The sequence below is a fragment of the Rana temporaria genome, chromosome 2, assembly GCF_905171775.1.
Source record: "Rana temporaria chromosome 2, aRanTem1.1, whole genome shotgun sequence".
Lineage (NCBI taxonomy): Eukaryota > Metazoa > Chordata > Amphibia > Anura > Ranidae > Rana > Rana temporaria.
The window spans coordinates 65,696,486-65,715,775 of record NC_053490.1 but is presented as its reverse complement, the minus strand read 5'-3'; the positions used below and the strand labels follow the sequence as shown (position 1 = coordinate 65,715,775).

The following is a 19,290-nucleotide window of genomic DNA, read 5'->3' as shown; positions in this document are numbered from 1 at the left end:
TCCCAGAGCAGGTCTCGGGACAGAGGGCTTTGCGTGCCACTGGTTGGGCACCCCTGGTCTACACCTACCAATCTACAAGGCAGAATGGTCAATCGTCACAAATATAAGGGATCAAAGTAGTTGCCCCCATGTACACAGATATTATCAAGTACACAAAAAATAAATAATTAAATCCTCATCCATATGTATATCCAAGAAGCAAAAAGCCTATAAAAATCAGCCATTAAAGAGCATCTGTAGTAATTTGTTTTAAGCCAATTCAATTAAGGTAGGTTCACGTGTTAAAAATCCAGGTTTGTGTACAGTTTAAAAGTTTGCAGGGCTCCTATGGACTTAAAATACCAGTCTGGCAAATACCTAGATAATACAAAATCACACAAGTGGACAAAAGGGGAAGCAGCTCCTGTAAGTTGCGAGGTGTGACCTCCATGAAGCACTTGTTTTTCTAGCACATCCCCCAGATGCTTGATTGGATTGAGAGCTGGAGGACTTTGTCAGCAACAATGTAAAACGTGTCAAAGTAACATCCACATGAATGGCAGAGCCAAGGTTTTCCAACAGAACATTGCCCAAAAGCAGCACACTGCCTCCACCAGCTTGCCTTCTCCTGGTGCCATCTCCTCCCTCGGTAAGCGGGGGAACACAAACCCAGCCATCCACATGATTTAAAAGAAAAAAAACGTGATTCAGACCAGGCCACCTTCTTCCATTACCCCAGTTGTCCAGTTTTAAGGCTCACGTGCCCACTGGTCAGTATGGGATTATTGATCAGTCAGCAGCTACACAGCCCCATACAAACTGTGATGCATTCTGATCGAAAAGTTCCTTGCCGTCTAAAATGATCCACCAACTTTCAGGTTGCCATTTAAACATAATCAATGTTATTAACTTTACCTGTCAGTGGTCAAAGTTTTCCAACAGCTTCACTTGTTTAAAATACACTCTACAGATTGGCAGATGCTACCAGATGGAATCTGGAAGCCTGTACAATTCAATGAGTAGTGGGGGAAGTTGGACATGCAGCCCAAGGCTAGCCTTAAAGCGGGATTTCACCCTAAAAAAAAAATGTTTAACCTTAGATTGATGCTCATTTTGTCTAGGGGAATCAGCTATTTTTTTTTTAAATCGAAGCTGTACTTACCGTTTTAGAGAGCGATCTTCTCCGCCGCTTCCGGGTATGGTCTTCGGGACTGGCCGTTCCTATTTGATTGACAATCTTCCGACAGGCTTCCGACGGTCGCATCCATCGCGTCACGAGTAGCCGAAAGCCGGTGCGGCTCTATACGGCGCCTGCGCACCGACGTTCGGCTTTCGGAAAATCGTGACGCGATGGATGCGACCGTCGGAAGCCTGTCAATCAAAATAGGAACGCCCAGTCCCGCAGCCCATACCCGGAAGTGGCGGAGAAGATCGCTCTCTAAAACGGTAAGTACAGCTTCGATTTAAAAAAAAATAGCCGATTCCCCTAGACAAAATAAGCATCAATCCAAGGTTAAAAATTAACATTTCCGGGTGAACCTCCACTTTAAACACAGCATTAAAGTGGTTGTCAAGTCAGGTTTTTTTTTTTTATCTCAATTTATTCTATTCATTAAGATATAAAAATTAAAAAAAAAAACCTGTGTGCACAAGAAACCTCGGCTGCCCGGCACTCTCCCTCATTGGCTGAGACAGCAGCGTGGCACCATTGACTCCAGCTGCTGTCAAAGTCAGTGAGCCATTGGAGGAGAGAGCAGGGCCGAACCATGGCTTAGTGTCTGAATGGACAGTGGCGGCTTAGCTAGGGTGCCCCCATAGCAAGCGGCTTCCTGTTGGGGCACTCGGTAGGAGGGAGGGGCCAGGAGTGCCAGTGAGGGACCCAAGAGCAGGATCTGTGCTGCTCTGTGCAAAACCACTACACAGGGCAGGAAAGTATGACTTTTTTCTTCATTTAAAAACTACTGATTTTAGTATCACTTTAAAACAAGCACACTCTAGTCATTTTTTTCGGAAGCACTTACCCTCAGTGATGGAGTACTCCGAATCCTCAGTTGAAATGTAGTTTTCAGAAGCAAGTTTTCCAACATTAAGTTTCCCGGGTTCTCGCTGTGGATGCTTTGAAGAGGAAGGAAATGCAATTAGATAAAATTATGATAAAAACCCTCCATCACAGATGATCAAGGCTGCCCACTCATAGAAGATCATTTCCCAACCCAGCTAATTACATTTACAATCAGATTAGAAAACTGTCTGTCTGGAACATAACACCACAAATCCCCCAAGCCAGCCACCCTTGGGGGAGGAACCACAATACATGTATGGAGTGATGGGAACGGCCAACATTCATCCTGACCCGAGATCATGCACGTTTATAAAAATATCTTGTTAAACGTATTGTGGCTAGATCACCCAACGAAGATGGAGCAGATGCCTGTCAAAACCAGGCAACCACTCCCACTTCGATCGCCGCAATCTATGTGCGGCAATGTACATTTTTGCCCCCCCAGCTGCCTTCTGAGACACACAAAGGTCCCAGAAGACTGCAGGACCATTCAAAGCACAGCAGGAAACAGGTTGTCAAGCCGCAAGGCTTAGTTTCCCCTAGTGAAGACACCGGCACCCAGAGCAGCTTGGGGTGCAGACTAGGGTTGCCACATCATCCCTTTAATCCAGGACACACATTACACAGGTTCTGAGGCCGATTAGGGTAGTAATTAAACTCACTTGGTGCCTTATCTGCATTAAATCAGACTCAGAACCTGTGTACTTCATATGTGTCCTGGATTAAAGAGATGTGACAACTTTAGTGCCGACATCACTGGACAGGCACGTGTCCTTATGAAAAGTCAGAAGCTATAGTATTTGGAGCTGCTGCTTTACAGACGGTAACTCCCCTTTAAAAAAGTCTATGGGTTTAGTTTGGCTATTAAAAAAAAAAAAAAAAAAAAAAAAAAAAACGTTGCAGCATACAGACAGTGGCTCTCTCTGAAGCACTAGAGTCCATGAGGGGACGATTCCCCCTCACAAACGACACTCCGCACAGTGCCGCCTACTGGACGGAAGAAAATCTGTCTACATGTTCGTGGCATTCGATTATTGTAAGGTACCTCACCACAGTTTCTACAAGTTTCCCCCTTTTCTTGCAGTAAAAAGGAGCTTCCACTTCTGCATTAAACAGGTTAAAAATAAAATGGATTAGGGACCCTATAAAAACTGTCCCATGGGGTGTGCAGACTGGAATTCAGTAGAACTCATGTAATTTAATTTTCCATCTGGGCTAAATCTGTTGAGTATCTTAAACCTTTACATAATTTTCCTGTATAAACAGTACAACGCCATATACGCCATTACAACAGCCAGCGAGCACATTAGAGCACAATTTACCTATTACAGCAAGAAAATGAAGCCGATCACAATACACACACACATTATGAATGAATGAATGAATGAAAAACTTATATAGCGCGGCACATGCAAACTGAATCGCCTCTGGGCGCTGGTTGTTTGTGTCTCTTGCCATCAGAAAAGCAGGGTTTTGATCTGCCTTCTGAAAGACAGGTGGTTTTGCTCCAACCGAATGCTGGTTGGTAAAGCGTTCCATAGTCTAGGACCCTGAAAAGCAAACCTTCTTTCTCCTTTGGACTTGTATTTGGTTTTTGGAACCTTGACCAGGTTTTGGTCGGTGGATCGCAGAATGCGGTTGCAATTGTGAGGTTTGATCTTGTCGCATAGATATCTAGGAGCCTTCCCATGGATGCACTTATGTGTCAGGCAGAGTGCTTTGAATGCAATTCTGTCTTTCACTGGCAACCAGTGAAGGGATCTCAGCGAAGGCGAGATTGATTCCCAAGATTTTTTCCCAGTCACCAGTCTGGTGGCCGTATTCTGTACGACTTGTAGACGAGCGATTTGGTACTTTGGGAGCCCGAGGTAAAGGGCATTTGCATAGTCCAGTCTGGAATTCACGATTGTTCCCACCACGACTGCTACGTCTTCTTTGGGGATAAATGGAATAAGTCTGCGTAGTAGGCGCATCAAATGGTGCGACCCGCTGACTACTGACCCTATTTGTGCGTCCATTGTCATGAAGGTGTCAAACGTGACTCCTAGACTTTTGACTTTGGAGCTAGGGGAGATGATTTGTCCCAGAATGGGCGATGGTGTCCAGTTTGTTGCTAGTAGACTCTTTCGACTGGCATCAAACAAAGAGTTCTGTTTTAGCGCTATTGAGTTTAAGATAACTCTTAGACATCCAGTTTTCTATTGAAGAGAGACATTTCTCTAGTCTGAGATGATGATCCTTTTTGTGGCAGATGCGAAAATACAGTTGCGTGTCGTCTGCATACGAGTGATAGAGTAGTTCTTGGCTACTGATAATATCAAATAGAGGACGAAGATAGATATTAAACAGCACCGGTGATAGGGGGGATCCTTGGGGGACCCCACATGGCACCGTGCGTTTTTCTGACGTGAAAGATGCCAATTTCACTGTTTGTGATCGGTTTCCGAGAAAAGAGGAGAACCATGGTAAAGCATCTTCTGTGACTCCGGCGACTTCTGCTAGTCGTCTCAGTAACAGTTTATGGTCTACTGTGTCGAAGGCTGCGCTTAGGTCCAGCAGAACCAGGAGACAAGATTCTCCTTCGTCTGCGGCCTCGAGCGCAACATTAAAAGAAAGCATTTCCATATGTGCTTGTGTATTTCCATAACGCTCCATTTTCTTCTGCACAGGATCTTTGCATGTAGCAGCAAGTTATGGCTGCTCTTGTACATTCTCAGCTTGTACTTCCCTCAAGCATTCTCATTGAATGAATTAGAACAGGTCATTTGCAGTGATGGGAATAGTTTCCATGCAGCTGCAGGGTTAGGCCTCGTCCACATAACCATATGCCCATATGCCCATGGTTAACTGCACCGGGATTGAAAAAAAAAAAAAAAAAAAAAAAAAGGGGGGGGGGGGGGGAGCAATTGTCTAGTGCATTACCCGAGATTTATTAAAGAATCCAAAAAAAACACAAGCTTTCCAGCATTTCCACAGTTTGGTCACTTGTTGCCACACCAGTTGACCAGGGGGTTTGTTGTCATGCCCGTCACTTCTGTCCTTCGAGTATTTTATTTGGAGTATTCCATTTTACCTTTTTGTTGCTTTGATAAATAAATCATGGGTAATACACTAGGCCAGTGATGGTGAACCTTGGCACCCCAGATGTTTTGGAACTACATTTCCCATGATGCACTCTACATTTTTTTGATGACCAACTACCCCGCAGTTCCAACACATCTGGGATGCCAAGGTTCGCCATCATGGCACTAGGCATTTTCTCCCCTCGTGCATTTTCCAGTTTCGTTTTGGATTCCCGATCTGAGGGCAGCATTGTTAAAGCATTTTATCAGAGGAAGTATAGACTCCATACAACATCTTTGGTCTGGCAACTGTTTTTCTGAGCGCTGGAGTAATTTGCTTTCTCTGCACATGGATGCACAGCTGTTGCGTTGAGGCAGTCCCATTGACACTTGAGACACAGCAGCTGCACGGACACAGGTTGTGCTCCTAATCCGACAGCCGTACGGGTGCATTCGAGGCCATTCACCTGCATGGATGTCACATTGCTACTACCCCTATTCATAGCGATGGCACTGCCTGCATGGAACACCTGTGCAGGTAAACACTGCCGTCCATGGGCGGTACAGGGACAGCCTTATGCATGATGTCAGATGCAGGACCGCTTATCTTAAAACAAAAAAAACAAACACCTCCTTATGCCTTTACAAAAAGTTTAAAAATTATACATATACAATTTTATGTTGGCCCAATAACACCCTCAATTGAGCAGTAACAACCTCATAAACCAGCCTGGACAGCACTGGTTTGAAAGTAGCATTAAACCCAAAAATACATATTGCAGCTTACCAATTCTTAGATGTTATTGCTGCTTTTAGGCTTAAATTTTCACCTGGTGATCCTGCCAGCAAGTCTATTTTTTTCAGCAGAACACCCTGTCACAGATTTAGCAGTTAACAGGGTTGGAACAAACCATTTACCACCGACGGGGTCACCAGCAATGGTCCACCTTTATCCCAAAATGAACACTTGCTGGAGTTCAGCTCAAAATGTGTTAGTCTAAATCCGATTGTACAACACTACCCTCTCAGACTAATGCGATTGGAACACGTGTGGCTTACAATAGCCCAAAACAATGTGTGGCTTTGGCCCTTTATCTACTCCCATGCCAGGATGTTCTCCCTGGCCCACAAGCTAGCCCACTGGGAACAAGGAAAAAATGACATTTTGGTGCCAACAATGACCAAGACATAGGATATTTAAGTTTATAGTGAGATTATGTTTAATATACCCATCCTGGCACTGATGCCAAACAGCCACCAACAGAAGATAGGCAAGGTATGAACCCGAGTACATAGATATACATGCCCAAAAACCCTTTACTGAATTACATGGGGGGGGGGGGGGGGGGGGGAGATGTGCAGCAAGTTCTGCCTTCCCCATGGCCACCCAGCACGTGCCATGTCAAAAAGGATGGGCAGGCATTTGTGCAAGAACATCCGCTGTACAAACCATTAAAAAAAAAAGCCACCTGTATTTTTTCTCCTTAAGGCTCCATTCACACCTGAGCGACAGTGGCGTTCGGCGTACGCGGCGAATTTTGCCGCGAGTGTGAAACTTTAAAAAAAAAATTTAAACTCTTCCCATTGCTGTCAATGGGCGAACGCCAATGTCGCCTGAAAAAAAGGGTCCGGGACATTTTTCAGGCGACAGGCGTTCGGCGTCTATGAGATGTGAACCATCTCCATAGACAGCAATGGGAATTCTCCCCTCTAGCGGCAGAAGCGTCGGGCGTTTTGTCGCTCAGGTGTGAATGCAGCCTTAAATGCAAAGCTCACAGGTGTGAATAGGACCCATTAAAAATAATTATTTTGTCATGCATTCACACAGTTGTGATCGGGGCCTTTATGGTCAAGCCATGGAAGATCATTAACCTTGGAGATTTAAATTGGTGTCTGTCCACCAATACACAACCCTGTCTGGTAGGGAGGGAGACCTGTTCATGAAAGCCAACAGATCTCCCAACCTGCCTAGGACTGGAGAAAAGATGAAAGGTGGAGAATTATGTGCACATCTGCTCTGTCCGTTCTTGATTTAATTGACTGGCTTTTTGTGCTGCATCTGTCTCCAGTTCTAAGCTCTGCTGTACAGGCTCTGCAAGACCAGGTCAGATTTAGGTACGGTCATTGCATTTAAAAACACAACTAAAAGCTGCTGAATGACAGTATAACAAGTAACAAACCCACAAAGACTTTACTCGACCAAGCCAAAAAATTCTCACGTCCCAGATACTACAGCTCACAGGAGGGTTTCAGGAAGAGAGGCAATGGCATAGGTGCACCGAGAGGCTGGTGGTCCAGCTACAGGATTGCAAGTCAGCAGTGTCAATGCCGATAACCACACCTTGCAAATATTTTTCATCCAACTGCAATGTAAGCAGGCACAGCCAACATGAGCAACAACCCTGCTCTGAACCAAGGAGCAGTGCAGCATTGTTGCCACTTCACAGGAAGCTGCATTAGGTAGACTTCACTGGCAGGATCAACAGGTATTTATAGGACTGTGGGGGGGGGGGGGGGGGCTTGATCAAGGAAATTGTCAGGAACGGCTCAAGTTTTTAATTGGAAGGGGGGGGGTGTAGCCTAAAAAAGTTAAATGTGGATTTATTTGAATTTTTTATTTTTTGATACAAGGACTTAAATGTTAACCCCAAGAGCATGCTTTCTATGTTCATGACAAATAAAACTCAAATATACAGTACACCAATAATGTGACATTGTTTTACACATAAAACCCAAGTCTAGCCTAATTTTACATTCTCCATTCAAACGTAGATGGCACCGTTTTTGTAAAGGCTGCAATTGTTTTCTCCACAACTTTGAGTAGGAGTGACATACACAGGAAGCTTTACTTGTTACAAATTGGCAATTACAGGGCCATTCATATACAATACACACAAACAGAAGATTGTCATACACAAAGATGGGTGCCCTTTACTGGGTAATGACTTGTTGCATCATGAACAATTCTCTCCCCCCCCCCCCCCGACCATAGACCCTTCAAAAGCCTAGACAGGCAATAGTATGTGAATATTTTTTTTTTGGGGGGGGGGGGGATTGCCCATTAATCCACTGCTCTGCCTTTCCATAGGTAAAGCTGAACTCTAGGCACAGCCACCTTGCTTTACTGTCACCTGTGGAGTATGTTTCTCCACAATCGGGATTATAAAGACTTCTATCCAATGACTACAGTGATGTACAATACACCCTCCATGTCTGGGTACCAGAGCAACACGCAGCCCCATTAAAAAAAAAAAAAAGAAAAAAAAGAAAAGCTTTATACAGTTAAAATAAGGCCTTGTCAGACTGGCATTTGTCACCAAAAACCAACCATCAGCGGGACCATCAAAGTGGCTGCCAGTCGGTCCCCATGTTGGCATAGTAAGATAGCTGGCTCAAACGCTGCTGCATCTCCCACTAAAGCCGGCCCACAGATGGATCAAATCTTGGCCGGTTCAGCAGGAACTGAACAAGATTCGATCCATCTAGGAGCAGGCTGGTCGTACTGAAGTCAATCAATACAAACAGCCTGTCGGATTTTGGGCATGCGTTACTGCTGGCAGCTATATCTGCTAGCAGTGATCATTGTGTTCTGCTGGCAGGGAAAGCTCCCCAGCAGCAGAACACAATAGCACCGCAGGAGGGATTTCCCCCTCAACACTGATATCTAGGGCTTGCCCAACAATAAAATCAATTCCACTAGGAGGAAGTCACTTGGCAATCTTGCCACTGGGATTTCAGCAGGATCGCTTGCAGTAGAGTTGCTCATCTGACTTCAACCTTAAGTAGCCAATATAATTAAGTGCTCTGAAGGTCAGGGTTTAAAAAAAAGTAAAGACAAACCTGTGCCTTGTCTATTGAGGATAACAGGCTAGTTTTTATCCCCAACTCATCCACTGCTACATCCCGTGAGCAGAAGGAAATTAATTTTACTTCAGGGGTATGGAGAAGCAGGCGACACTCCCTAGCAGGGGTGGACTGACCATTGGGACTCTCGGGCACTGCCCGAGGGCCCCATGCCACTAGGGGGCCCCATCAGGGTTGCCAGGCTCAATAAAACCAGGGACAGTATGTAAAAATCTGTTTTTCTTTACATCTGTCCCTGATATGTCCAAAACCGGCATGCTTTTGATGTGAAAATCCTGAGATTTTAGCTGCCCTGCCTATGCAATGCCTCCTGGCGTGGTGGCCATCTGTAAGCCCGGGGGCGCCATAATCTTCTATTGCCCGGGGGCCCCATGAGTTGTCAGTCCACCCCTGCTCCCTAGTTGTGTGCACAATGACTGAGTATTCAAATTAAGACTTTTCCTTTTCTCCCGAGGGTTGAACGAAACTTCAGAGGAAGGAAGGCAACTATATGCTTCTGGGGAGGGTGAAGGTAAAGTGAACCCGAAGCTTTGCCCAGCATTGGCAAGCATGACCAGTGTCAGTGGTTATCGTTGGATTCTCACAGCTCTGGTGTACTTATTTTTTTTCCCAGAACACTACAATTGTTCCCCCTTTTGCAATTTCATCCATAAAACATGCTAGAAGTTTATGGCTTCTGTTGAAATTGGCCCCAAATGTGCATTACCACCTGAAGGACAAAGTCCAGCTGAGGTTGGCGGATGCAAAGGGTTTCATGTCGTCTACAACGGCACTGCAGAATATGTCTGTTCCATATAAATGCATAAAATTAAGTAAATGGACGCTTTGACTAGAAAGCAGCGTCTATGCTCCAGGCTCATTTAAACCACTCAAAGCATAAACAAAGCTTTACATTTCTTTGGCTGTGGAATGAGCGATGGAGGAACAATGACCCAGTATCCCAGGTCACAGTGTGTTAATCATCTCTAGCAATGCTCAGATGGCTGCCGTGAAATGCATGGGGCGGGGGTTGGGAAGATTTACAGTCTATGACCTCATATATATAGCGCTGCTCTAGGCCCTGAAACCAGAGCTGGGATACAGAACGCAGCTATAGGAAGTGCCAAACCAGAAGTCGTGAATAGACGGGCCTTGGACAAAGGGCTGCGCACACAACAAGTCACTGTATGAGGAGATTTCCTGTCAGGCGGAAGGCAGACACACCCAGACATTATCAGAAGGGAAAAAAGCCGGCTTATCAGTAGACTGCATACTGGGGATGGGCTATGACGGCTTCACCTATAACCTTTCCACAGTAGAGGTCTAATGAACCTGTCTACTTAGAAATTACAGCTCAGAAAACACAGAAGATGTCACAAGTCTTTTACAAGAACAGTACTAGCGGTATGTAGGTGAAATTTAGAGGCAGTCATTGCCAACTGCTTTTTGGTAACACAAGCCTAGCTGTAATGTCGATTCTCAGTACTCCGTCTAATCCAGAACACAGATCAGGAAAGTCAAGTCAGAATCCCTTATGTAGAGTACATACACTATGTTACCAAAAGTTTTGGGACCAGTGGCAGCCAGATTTTGTGGGGGATGGAAACCACACCAAAATAGTGGGAACTGGGTACCTGGCAATACTATTTAGCACCTTAAAGTGGAGGTTCACCCTTTAAAAAAATGTCTGACATCACACAGAGTCGCGCCATCCTACCGACAGAATGCCTGTGTTTTTTTTTTCCTCAGCACATACCTCTTTCACCTCACGGCAATCCTGCGGGAGTGGGCATTCCCAAGCACTGCCTGTGATTGACAGGCTTCCGAACGGCGCATACTGCGCGTCACAGGTTGCCGACAGAACCCGAACGTCGGTGCGCAGGCGCCGTATAGAGCCGCACCGACGGTCGGGTTTTTTCGGCAACCTGTGACGCGCACTATGCGCCATTCGGAAGCCTGTCAATCACAGGCAGTGCTTGGGAACGCCCACTACCGCGGGATTGCTGTGAGGTGAAAAAGGTATGTGCTGAGAAAAAAAAAACCACAGGCATTCTGTCGGTAGGATGGCGCGACTCCGTGTGATGTCAGAATTTTTTTTGAGGGTGAACCTCCACTTTAATGTTCAGGCAGGGAGGACATTAAATGCATTTTTCAAGGGATAGTTGCCTTGGCCAAATGCTAGGTCATATGATTCCACCCCAATTCTGGAATTGGCGCACTTCTGTCACTAGATGGCCGGGTACCTGGTGGCATTAGACAAGGGCATTGCAATGAAAGATCATGAATGTATGGGGTGTCAGCCACTGGGCAGGGATTTTCTTGGGTCCCTTGGCCTGCTGGGAGAGCCTATTTGGGGGGTGTCAGGTGATCAGGGTTCTGTGTCATCTGGACAGCTGTCTGAGTGGACATGTGTTGTAAAGCCCTGGGGTGCTAGGCCATAAGCCTAGGGCCTACCCCAGGGACATCTGGCTGGGGGCCTATCCAGAAGCAAGTGAGCAACATAGGGTTGGCACTGCGGCTTGCAAGCCAACCAGAAGCAACGGTTCTTCCGACCACAACTGGTTCTCAAGCTGGACCTATTGGCAGGATCAAATCTAGTAATAAGTTGGCATGGACTCAAAAAACTGCTGTGTCAAGGCTATTCACTCTGCGCCACACATCTTATAGTGGTATTAAGCCCAAAAGCAAACATATTCCCACTTTTTTTGATGTGATGGCTGCATAAGTTTTATCCTGCCAGGAGAACACGGTTATTGCTAGCGGCTATAGCAGCCGCTAGCGATGAGCACAAGAATCCACTGGGCTGGTTGTACCCAAGTTGATTGATAAACATGTTACATTCAGCCTGCCTTCGAATCTCAGGTTGGTTCTGCTGAATCAGCAGAGAATCGAACTGCGTATGGCCAGCCCAAGGACAAGATATTATCAAAAGTATTGGGATGCTTGTCTTTACAAAAAACACACAGACTTTAATGGCATCCCAGTCTTAGTCCGTAGGGTTCAATATTGAGTTGGCCCACCCTTTGCAGCTATAACAGCTTCAACTCTTCTGGGAAGGCTGTCCACAAGGTTTAGGCGTGTGTCTATGGGAATGTTTGACCATTCTTCCAGAAGGGCATTTGTGAGGTCAGGCACTGACATTCTATCAGGTTGAGGCAAGGACTAGCCATTTAAGTTCCTCCATCCCAAACTCCCTCATTCATGTCTTTATGGACCTTGCTTTGTTCACCGGGTGATTATGGTGCAGTGTTTTTCAGGGGTTGGGTTCAAAGACCTTTTGCACAATTTCATGCTCCCAACTTGGTGGTAACAGTTTGGGGATGGCCCCTTCCTGTTTCAACATGGCTGTGCAGTGCACAAAGCAAGGTCCATAAAGACATGAATGAGCGAGTTTGGGGTGGAGGAACTTGACTGACCTGCACAGAGTCCTGACCTCAACAATGCACTTCTGGAAGAATGGTCAAACATTCCCACATATACACACACTCCTAAACCTTGTGGACAGTCTTCTCAGAAGAGTTGAACTGTTCTCGCTGCAAAGTGTGGGCCAACTCAATATTGAACCTTACGGACTAAGACTGGGATGCCATTAAAGTTAGTGTGCGTGTAAAGGCAGGTGTTACAATACTTTTGACAATAAAGTGTATTTTAATCTGCTAGTACATCTAACACTCCCAGATGAACAATGCTGCTGTCCAAAAAGTAGCCCCCGAGAGGGGGCACACTAATACAGGAGGCATGTTACTGGCCAGATTACATGAAAACCAGGGATAAAGGCCTTGAAAACAAATGCAGTCACCAGATCTGATTGACACGCTGCAATACATTACATTTTTGGTTTAGGTTAGAAGCAGCTTGAGGCTCCATTCACACCTAAGCGTTTTCACGCCCGACGCCCTCCGCTATTGCAGCCTGCAATATGCTGGAGGGGTGATTTAACATTGTCGGCTATGGAGATGGTTCACATCTCCACGCCGAAACGCCTGAAGCTCAAAACAAGTCCCTGACCCTTTTTTTCAGGCGTCTTCGGCGTTCAGCCATATTACACAATGTGTAATCACCCCTCCAGCGAAAATCGCGGTAAAAAGCGCCGCGTTTTGTCGCGGCAAAAAACGCCGCAAATCGCCTACGCCTAGGTGTGAATGCAGCCTAAAGGCTAGGTTCACACTGCTGCGAATTCAAAATTGCGGGGTCAACGCATTGATGTGAATGGCAATAATGGAAATTATTATTTCAATGACTTCCGAATTTGAGCAATCGCAGCATTGTGAACCTAGCCTAAATCCTGCCCATACACACAGACAGCATAGAAACATCAGATTCAGCTCCCGAGACAAGGCGTCAGTTCCAAACGGCGGGCCCACAAAAGGCAAGGCGACATCATTTCTACCCCGATTGTAGCAGTTTGTACACAAGGTGATATTTACCATAACTGGAGTGTGCAAAATAAACCAATCGGCTTCCATGTTTTTTTTTTGTCAAAGCTTAACGGAACGAGTTGAAGTTAGAAGCCGATTGGCTACCATGCACAGCTGCGCCAGATTTTGCACTCTCCAGCTTTAGTAAATCAACCTAATGGTCACCAAGCTTGTGCTGCACAAATAACTTGGTACTTGCAATAAAGGGAAGAAATAAGAGAACTGGCAGCTGGCGTCAGACGACTACATTTGTCCCGTCTTAAAGCCAATTTAATCCCAGCAACACGTTAGGGGGGGAGTCGGCATAGCCAGTTGCTGTCTTAGGTAATGCCGAGTACACGTCTGATTTAGAATACACAAAAAACGAACATGCTGTGCCAGTAACATCTTTTAGCTATAACTAAAGATATCCCGATGGGACACCATTTACCGCACCCAGCATGCACTGGGCAATCTTCAGCGCAGGCCGTGAGGGGGGGGGGGGGGGGGGAGCAGGAAGCAGACAAGGTTTTCCCAACTCATTCCATATAAATTCCGTATATATCTTACAACTCAACCAGAAAATGAAGCCATCCGGTATTGACACCTTTTTTGTAGCTCTCATGGCTCCACACTGTCCTATAGACAGGCATTTTATGGTTTGAAAGCTACCCAATTTTTGATGCTTGTACAATTTAACCAAAATTACATTACACCCCTATAAAAAAGGTTGACGTTCCTCTCCAAACTTTCTGCAAATATGGTCCGAATATACATTCCCCCGACAATTTAAGGGTAGAGTTTCACCTGACCTTTTCCACTCGGAGCTCCATTACAGAAGGTGCCAAACATACAAAAGGAAGAGAAAGTGAGCTCAGAGACAGGCTGCTTCCTGCTCACAAGAGGCGCAGACGCACGTTGATTCATTCCCAAAACTGCTGACACGTCTGTTTTCCAACCAGGTGGAAGCGAGATGTCACGGAGGCGGGGTAATCCTACTTGGCACAGTGACCACCAATGCACTAGGCATTACAGCTGGCACGCCATCTCCTGCTTCAACTCATTTTGAGCAGCTTGTAGTTCACTGGCCAATAGTACATATCAACTTGAGATGTATCAAGTATGAGAAGTACAAGGAATAGTATGGAGGAATCACTCTCCAAATGCTTGTAGTACTCTCCCATCCCCAAGCTTCAGACACTTCTGCAAACAGCTGGGTTAACTCCTGATGGACTCCAGCAGTGTCTTATACAATTGCCGAGTGATCATCTCACCAGTGCTTTGTCGCTGAACCTGACCCTGAACTGCCTGCTGCGCCAGACTGACTACCAGCAAAAGGACAGAAGCGAGCAAATGCCATTTAAGCAGCCCCCCCCCACAATACCATACGATCCAAGTGCAAGCTAAACACAGCCTTACAAATTGCATTGTAGAAGACAATTGTAAGAAAGAGGAAAGACTGCCACCCAGTAAACCTGCCTGTGCCAGAAACCATGTATTGCCAGGGTACAAATTCAATGTATAGCTTAGGCAGGTCCTCATTTTACATTTTCTAAAAAGATAGTCAACGTGAATGGCAAGCTTACGCGCCCCGGCAAGCTTTACAATCTGTTCGAATGACAAAACCTCCAGCTACATTTTCCAAACTGCATCTTACGTCTTAAAATATACTGTATATACACTCGAATATAAGCCGACCCGAATATAAGCCGAAACATTTCATTTTATCACTAAAAACTGGGAAAACGTATTGACTCAAGTATAAGCCTAGGGTGTCCATCTGTATGCCTCACTGTGCCCATGCCTAGACTGACGTTTAACATGGGAGTCTATGGAAGGGGTGCCCGGCTTTGAAAAATCGGTGCTCCCGGCCGTAGATCCCCCAGCCAAAAAACTTGTAGAGGAAGAGTGGGGATACATGTGTGCCAAGTGTGGGGGCCAGGGGACCTACGACCGGCCAGTACTGGGTCCCCAAATTCCGGGAGATCAGGCGCAAAAAGGTGACTAGAGTATAAGCCGAGGGGGCATTTTCAGCACACAAAAAAAAAAAAAGTGCTGAAAAACTCAGCTTATACTCGAGTACCGTATTTATCGGCGTATACCGCGCACTTTTTTGCCCTGAAAATCAGGACAAAATCGTGGGTGCGTGGTATACGCCGATACCCGCGCCAAGTTTGAATACTGCGCCGACATATACCGAGCGCAGTACACTCGTGTATTGTCGGGCAGTCTCGGGTCCTCCCGGAGGTGGACGCCGGACCCGACGAGGCCGCCGATGGACGCAGCGCAAGACACCAAAACTGTAAGTACAAAGAAACTTTTCTCCACAGGAATTCGGGGCAACTTTAGGGGTGCGCGCTATACCCCGGTATATACAATAACAATTTTAACCAAAATTTGTCTAAAATTAGACGAACATGCGGATATTCCTCCCACCCTCAAATCTTACCTTATTATTGGCCGTTTCACCCTTCTCAAACATCATCTTCAGATTGTTCATCGGAACATGGAACTTTTCAATCTTTGGAGAAGGCTCCGGGGTGTCCAGCTTGGCAGTCTCCAGTTCTTGCTCCATGCTTTCCACCCCGGTGGGCTGAGAATGGAATTCTGTGGCACTAGGGTATTGGAAGAGACTTTGTTCCTTCAGAGGCGAGCGGACCTTGGTGGAGCTGCCTTCAGGACGGCCAGCAGGGGCAGTTTCCGCCTTAGAACTGCCAAGCCTTTGCCTCAGCACAAAACTGCCACTGCGCTTTACTTCTGTCTGAGCGGCAGGAACCGGAGTCTCCCACTTTTTCTTCAACACGCTCAGAGAGCCCCGGTTAAAGCTGGGAGGAAGTGCCTCTATGTTCTAAAAGGAATAGAAAAAAAAGGAATGCACGTGAGTTAGGAAGCGCCTGTCTATGGGAAAGAAAAATAAACCTGCAGAACAAAAAAAAGGCAGATCCACATCCAGGCAGCTCCTAAGGAAATTATGGTCTTTGCCACATGTAAAAAGCATTTAGCCCAGAGGGGTTAAGAGGCGGAGGAAAGGCTGGGCAGGAAGTTTAAGGGAAGAAAAAAAAAAAAAAAAAAAAGAAGAGGATATCCATATATGGGCAAACAGATGGGAAGAACAAGTAAAAAATGATGAGAAAGTGACTCATTTAACTAGGAAGAAGCTAAGAGGAGCACAAAGAAAAAAAGTCAACTCTTGTTCATTCCTGCCGACACGTCTGGAACACGTCCCCACAATGAGCAAAATATATGAAACTTCTTGTAAAAGCAAAAAAAATCTTAAGTCAGTACAAAAAATAAAAAAAAAATAAAAAAAATTGCCTTGGACTAAAGTTTATTTTTTTTAATAAAGATAAATCCGAAAATAAAAAAATGAGCAGAATTAAAATGGCTCCCAGATTAAAGAAACCCAGATGCTTCCAATTACCATCATGCATATTAAAGACACACGCCAAGAAACAAGGTCCTTCGGAAAAAATAAAAAATAAGTATAATATTCATTCAAATTTGAAATAAATTTTGATTAAAAAATGTATGTAAGCCTATGATGTAAGGCAATAAAATAGATACTGAATGTTTATTAAAAAATGTACAGAAGACAAAAGGAAAAATTAAATACACTTCAATTTACAAAAATATGCAAATGAAGCTAGAAATGATGTACCATTTATGGAATGGATGGTAGTGAAAGATGATATGCAATATGAAAGATGGAAGGACAAAATAGAAGATCAGGAAGAAGAAAAAGCGCCATTTAGTACCTGCCGTCTCTGCATTGCTGCGGTCCCTGTGCCTGGAAGAACCAACAGTATGACTGCAAGCTGCTGTGACAGGCTTTATAGAATTAGAAGTGATTAGCAGCTATATTGGGATCCTAAGTCGCTCACCTCATCACATGCTGAAGGAAACTGCGCCATCTTTGTTAACCCACTGACAGATAACCATGAGAGGGATAGATGAGAGCTCAAAACAAGGGGACAGTTCAAGTAGCTACATACTGTGACATGGCAAAACCGATTGTGCAATGTAAGCGTTCTAAAGGCAGCCATGTAAAAGACAACCCAAAATCGCACGGTGCATCAAATTACCACATCGGGAGACTGGCGTCTGCATAACCCCAGGGCTGCCCAGTTCCTATAATGACCTAGTCATGGATGGTGTTGCTGGGTGGTTATGCAATGTAAGGTGCACTTTAACGAGGGAAAGTTGGCAACAATGTTAATCAGGCATACTCCCAACAACTTTTTTTCCCTGCAGACATCACTATACTTTCATGTATAAACACTTCATTAATGGTAGCGTATATAAACAAATCTGAGGAATGAAGCTTGCCCAGGTTATCAGAGTCACGTGACAGAAAAAAAAAAAAAAAAAAAAGCTTGTTGCACCAACAAAAGCGATGTTAGTGCAGCAATCTCCCATTGTGCCTTTGTGTTTTGACGGGGACACTACACCCCCCCTGCCAGAACACATTGATCAGTGCTGGCAGCCATTTGTAACCAGTGGTGATCGGATGCCATCAGATGCTTTTTCCCCCAGCATGCCCATTAAATATGAGACTGGATTCTGTCGGACAGATCTGTACCTACAAGCAGAAAGCCGACCTTTTCCTCCAAACCAGGCGATTTTGGCCCATGTGTACAAGGCTTTTACAATTGTGGTTATACATATTGCATCCAAGTGGTCAGACCTTAATTACTATATGCCACGTCAGCGACTCAGAACTGCTTTGAAGCTAAAGCATCAACATGAAAGCCAGGTAATTAACACTCCCAAACGTGCTCAATGGCTCCCCTCCATGATCCTCTCATAAGTGTGATTAATCCTCTCAGTGTATGGTTAAAGCAAAATTCCACCCAAAAATGGAACTTCTGCTTTTAAGATCTCCCCCCTCCCAATGCTGTATCCTGGCCTAGGCCAACAAGGCCCAGGCCTAGTGCAGCACTTTGCAGGGGGGCAGCACAGACAGTGTCCCCCACTGGCTTGCACTACACTGTTAGGCAAATCAGTTTAGCGCCCCCATAAATCGGCCGCACTGCTTCCAGTATGTGGGCGGTTGGCTTTCTGCAACTGTGGGGGGGGGCGGCAACGCTTCTATTTTTTTACCATCCCTGCCCCATTGCAGAGATTTCACTTCCTGTCCCATAGCCAAACAGGAAGTGAGAGGAAATCTATGCAAATTAAGGGAATCCATTGCCCCCCCCTCCCAGGCCATCTGAACTAGTGTCCACTTGACAATTTCAGGGTGGGTCTTAAACCGCAAGGGGTGTGGCCTTGACAGGAAGGGGTGGGTCATTTAAATTAGGGGGTGCACCAGTTTAGTCAGGCCTAGGGCAGCACAAAACCTAAATACACCCCTGCCCCCTACAGTGTAACATTTGGCACCTCTCGGGGGTTGGGTGAGCAGATACCTGTCCAATACAGGCATTTTCTCCCACTTCCAGGCATAGATTGCTGCAGTATCAGTGGCGATCTACGCCATGCCTGGCCCCTCCTCCGTCCCCCCTGCTGTCTTCTGGGACACCCACTGGTCCCAGAAGACAGCAGGGACCAGTGGGATCACGCAGTGAGACTCGCATATGCGCTGTAGGGAAACAGGAAGTGAAGCCGCAAGGCTTCAATTCCCTTACCGAAGATGGCAGCGCCTAGAGCCGAGGGACAGATTGGCTTTGGGTGCAGATATCATGGGCGCCCTGGACAGGCAAGTGTCCATATATTAAAAGTCAGCAGCTGCAGTATTTGTAGCTGCCCAAAAAAAAAAAAAATGGTTAAAAAGACTATATACATTTTTACATGGCAGAACATAGAAGGGGAAAATCTCACATGAGACCTCCTGGAGTCTATGTTTAAAGTAGAACTATAGGCAAAACTTTTATTTTAAGCCTTGTACACACGCACAGTTCTCAGCAAGAAAGCTGCTGGCAGAGTTTTCTTGCCGAGTAAACCGTGCGTG

General features: G+C 45.6%; 1 protein-coding gene across 2 annotated transcripts in view; it reads right to left on the bottom strand.

Moving 5' to 3' along the window:
* The window catches only part of LIMA1 (LIM domain and actin binding 1), a 99,763-nt gene that overhangs the window by 27,176 nt on the left and 53,297 nt on the right, over positions 1–19,290 (bottom strand). The window contains exons 4-5 of one of the 2 annotated variants that reach the window (XM_040340294.1): positions 15,793–16,191; positions 2,001–2,094 (exon numbers count right to left, since the gene is read on the bottom strand). In XM_040340294.1, the coding sequence (XP_040196228.1) occupies positions 2,001–2,094; positions 15,793–16,191 (493 nt within the window). The remainder of the gene's footprint in view (positions 1–2,000; positions 2,095–15,792; positions 16,192–19,290) is intronic. The other variant, XM_040340295.1, reaches the window with a different exon arrangement.